This window comes from Carlito syrichta, unplaced genomic scaffold, assembly GCF_000164805.1.
Source record: "Carlito syrichta isolate Samal-C Ts95f unplaced genomic scaffold, Tarsius_syrichta-2.0.1 Scaffold288153, whole genome shotgun sequence".
NCBI lineage: Eukaryota > Metazoa > Chordata > Mammalia > Primates > Tarsiidae > Carlito > Carlito syrichta.
The window spans coordinates 439598-444013 of NW_007232249.1; the positions used below are offsets into that span (position 1 = coordinate 439598).

Sequence of the window (4416 nt, forward strand, 5' to 3'; positions counted from 1 at the left end):
TCAGGCAATCCACTCACCTCAGCCTCCCAAAGGCACGGGATTACAGGCTGAGCCACCGAGCCTGGCTCTTTTTTAAATTTTCAAACAAAGTTTATTTAGAAAGCAAATTAGAGAGTGAGAGAGAGGAGATTCACCTCCCCAAGGTAAGGGAGGGAGCCAAAGGTAAGAAAACACGGCCTGACCAGTGCTTAACCAAACGGTGGTGGTTCTGGAGTTTCTGAGAGGTTCTGGGATCTCCCCTGGGATTCAAGCTTTTGGACTCACCCACCAGCACGGAGGCAGCCCGGTGCCTGGGATCATAAGGACTCTTCCCCTTGCCATCCTCTAGCTTTCGCAGGTCCAGCCGGAGCATGGGCTCCTGGAAGGCAGGGAGAATTGTTTCGCCAGGCCCCTTCTTGCCCTCTCAACCTCCCTCCTTGCCTAGATCTGGCCTTACCTCAAGCTGGTAGCCCACCTCCACAAATGCACAGGTTGGATGGAAGGCCCCTGTGCCACAGGCCAGCAAGTGGGTGTGGTTGTAGGCATGCAGCAACTTCACGAAGTTCATGCACTCAGTCTAGTGGGCAGGCAGGGCCAGAGGCAATAGGTTTTCCCCAGGGAGGTGGCCTTACGGGGTCCCAGCTCACCCGTGGCATCATCATCCCTCCTTCTCTTCTGCACTGGCCCAGGCAAGTGTTAACATGGCCTATGAGAACCTGGGTGCCTGTGATGACCAGACCAGCCCATCCCTCACCAGGATAGGCAATGGGAAAGCGCATGCCTACACAGCCCCCCGTGACTCAGAGGCCCCCAAGAAGAATCACATGAGCCCCCACCCTGACTCACCACCTCCAGACCTCAGCCACCTCGACCTCCCTGCCCTCACTCCAGCCAGAACAGGCAGGCCTCTGTTTTAGCACTGCCCTCTCTCTGGGGTGAGGGGCTACCCTCCCCACTCCAAGCCCGGGCAGCCAGCACTCACACCAATGTCCTTCCCTGCCCAGTTGCATTCCTCTCGCCATTCCACGGGGGCCGGCCAGGCCAGCTATGGGGAGGTTGGGGAAGGGGAACACGGGTCAGCAACTTAAAACATTCTCTATCTTGGGAGTCTTGCCATTCTGGCGGTCCATTCCCCTGGGTCTCTCCAGGCAGTCAGGAGTGGGGTTCTAGGACTCTTTTCCTGGTCAGTGCTAGAATTGGGGAGCCCCTGGCACCTTCTTGGCCCGCTTGCTGATGTTATCCAGGCTGAGGGAGATCACATGGTTCTCGGCACCCACAAATAGGCGTCCACGCTCCTCATCCACCAGCAAGGCTTCATAGCAGCAGGTCCGCTCCAGCCTAAAGGTCCGGAGACCATGCCAGGTCTGGAGCTCTGCAAAGTAGGGACACCACTGAGAACACACCAGCCACACAGGAAGCCTCATCCAGACCCTTCCTGATTGCCACTCTATAGGGCAAGGTTGTACTTGGGACCTGGCTCACACATATGTGAGTTTACATGTCTGTGAGCTTACATGCACAGGCCCACCCAAGTGCATATGCAGAGCTGCCAGGGTGGGTGATGCACCCCCTTAGAAAGGGGAAAGCAAGTTGAACTCGGGCGTGCTCAGACAAGTGTTGTCTCCAGGTGGGTGCACTGGGAAGCCAGGCTTATGGACACTAGAGTTCTAGGGGAGGCTGGGCATATTGGGATGGCCAGAACACCAGCCCCAAAAAAGTCAAGCTGAGAGTTCCTTCTCTGCCACCCTACCACCAGCCTGAGCTCACCAGAACTGCCTACCCAATGCCACTGCCTGGTAACCACCCTCCTGTCCAGCAGGCATAGAATGGGCCTCTGATGACCCCCAAACCTGACTTCCCTGTTGCACTGCCAAAGGAGTTTGGCCTTGTTGGGGGTACCAAGATGGGACAGAGACAGGGTCTGTTGCTATGGAGACAGGAGGGCTCTTCCTGGGAAAGCACGAGGAGAATGTGGACAGAGAGGTAGGGGTCTGAGGCCAGGACAGGGTTAACTGGAGGTGGCCTGAGAGTGTCCCTCGGTCCAACCAAGGTCTGGTGATAGGTACACATATGGGGCAATAGCCAACACAGAGCCCCCTAACCACACTGGGCTCCTTTTTAGCCCACCCTGAGCTGCGCCCTCCCGCCTGCCAGGTGCACCTACCTTGGAAGGAGAGCCGAAGGCGTGGGGGGCTGGAGGTGACACCCCCCAGCCCCACTGCCCAGAGCAGGGCCAGGCCTGGGATCATGGCGGCGGCCCTGGCCCGCCCCATCCCGGCAGCTCAGGGCGCTCAGGGTTCAGCGGGTGTGTGTAGAGGAGCCTTGAGTTGCCCTGGACTCTGCCCCGGGATCTGGAAGAGAAGGAGTCAGGAGTCGGCTGGCTGTGAGGGTGAGGGCGGGAGGCTAGGGGGGAGTCCCTAGGGATCAGATTACAGCCCCTGGGGGAAGAGGCTGGGGGGTCGCATTCCACTTCCGAGCCCTCCCTCCCCTCGGAGGGTGCCCCGCCTGGCCACAATCGCAGACACACCCACTCTGGGCACACCCTCAGGGTCACCCTGCACTGGCAGGCTCCCGCCCCACCACGTCACCCCCCTCAGGAGCCTCCCCTCCCTTATACACAGCCACAGACATAAATTCACACTGTGTGCCCACTTCATGCCAGCCTGGGACTAGGGATACTGGGAGACAGACAAGGTCTCCATGTGGGAGGGGAACAGAATGACAACAAGAAGTCGGATCAATGCAGAGGGCACCAAGTGCAAAGAGGGAGGGAAGCAAGTCGGTCAACAGAATGACCGGAGGGGTCAGGCCTCTGGAGGGGTATGCACCCGAGGACCCACAGAGAAACACAGGCGCTTCTGGGGCTGGAGCCAAGGGTGTGGGTGCCTGTGAATGTGAATGGTTTCTGAAGGCCCCTTTGTGAATGTGCACGTGTGTAGTGTGTATGCACATGTGCACATGTCTGTGTGCTGTATTGCACGTATGTAGACATGGGTTGGGTGCCCAAATATGTGTGCACATATGACACTTTGCAATCTACACAGTGTGTGTGTATGTGTGTGTTAGTGTACATGTGTTGCATATTTGTGCATGTGCAAATGTGTGTGCAACACACAAGTGTGTGCGTGTCTTGTGGGCAGGCAAGAGAGCAAATAACTGCAGATCAGTCACTCTCTTCAATTCTGAGACCCCAGTGAAACCTATTCCTCAGAGGGTGAAGTACTACTCAGGACACTCAGACCTGGGCAGACACCTCAGCTTCTGAGCTAGAGACTGCTCCCAAGACAGAGAGAGCAGCCCCAGTGTTTGCCCTTGACTGCTCCCTCTCCTCACCCCAGAGGAATCATGAGGGTGGGGAGGCAGAGTAAGGCAGTCTTTCACTCTCATCCCCAGACTCCTGATCTGAGCTGTCCTTTCCTCTCAGAGCCTCCAGTCTCCCTGAGCTCCTCCCTCCACTTCTTTTGCCCTTCAGGGTTTCCCCATCTTTGAGCCCCTCCACCCTATGAACCAGACACCTTCCCTGGAGCCATCAGATGGGGCGAGGCTCTGGCTGCTACGCCCACCCTCCTTCTTAGGAGCTGGCTAGGCAGGTGCCACGCGCTGGCACCCTGGGGGTGGGGCAAGGTCCAGAAGTAGGATTAAGCAAAGGGAGCAGCTGCTGGGGCAGGTTTCACCCTCCACCCACACGCCTGCCCAGCTTCCCAGACCCTGGACCCTTCCCATGCTAGGACACCCCCCGACCTCCGTCCTTCCCTCCACTGACACTTGCCACTGCCTCTTCTCAGTCTAGAAGTCTGCGAAGCCAATCCCCGGCTGCCTTCCCATACTTCACCAAGAACTCCAGCAATTGCACCTCCCCAACCTGGCCCCTTCTCACCCTGGGGAAGGGGAGAAGTCTAAGGGCCGCAGGGCACCCTCTGACGGCTCCTTTAAGGAACAGCCCCCGCCCCCACCAGGCCAGCCACCGCCCCGCTTGCCGCTGTAGAGTTTACAGGGTGGATCCGGTGACCGGGCAGGCAGCCGGGACCGGCTGGAGACGGCTGCCAGGCTGGAGTCGAATGGGCACAAGGGAGGGAATAGTAGGGATGATCCCTCCCTGTTGGACCTCAAGGCAGGAGGGTGCCCCAGGCGATGGTCCAGAAGCTGGTGGCGACAAGCCAAAGGAGGAAGAAGCAACAGAGACCCTTCAGCTCTAGACAGCTCTGCACACCAGTCAAAGGGAATAAGCTGGATGAGGGCCACCTCCAAGGACTCCAGTATCTCACCTGTCCCTCCACAGCTGGGGCACTGTGGGGAGAGGTAATGCCAATCTCAGCCTCCACCTCAGTTCCCAGGAGCCAGCTGGGATGGCCGGCTGGAGGTCAGGGGAGGAGGTTCTCAACCGGAGGTTTGATGGGTCCTCAGGACTCCAGCCCCAGTCCTTCCTCACCAGTTGGG

The 4416-nt window shown here is 58.4% G+C and overlaps 1 protein-coding gene across 3 annotated transcripts in view; it reads right to left on the reverse strand.

Annotated features, from left to right (window-relative positions):
• Positions 1-3952, reverse strand: part of SEMA3B (semaphorin 3B) — a 9154-nt gene extending 5202 nt beyond the window's left edge. Inside the window, exons 1-6 of one of the 3 annotated variants that reach the window (XM_008053432.1) lie at positions 3749-3952; positions 2144-2330; positions 1194-1351; positions 962-1024; positions 437-556; positions 265-358 (exon numbers count right to left, since the gene is read on the reverse strand). In XM_008053432.1, the coding sequence (XP_008051623.1) occupies positions 265-358; positions 437-556; positions 962-1024; positions 1194-1351; positions 2144-2252 (544 nt within the window). In that variant the 5' untranslated portion in view covers positions 2253-2330; positions 3749-3952. Of the gene's footprint in view, positions 1-264; positions 359-436; positions 557-961; positions 1025-1193; positions 1352-2143; positions 2600-3748 lie in introns of those variants that run through there. The other 2 variants (XM_008053431.2, XM_008053435.1) reach the window with 2 other exon arrangements.
• Positions 3953-4416: the final 464 nt, after the last annotated feature.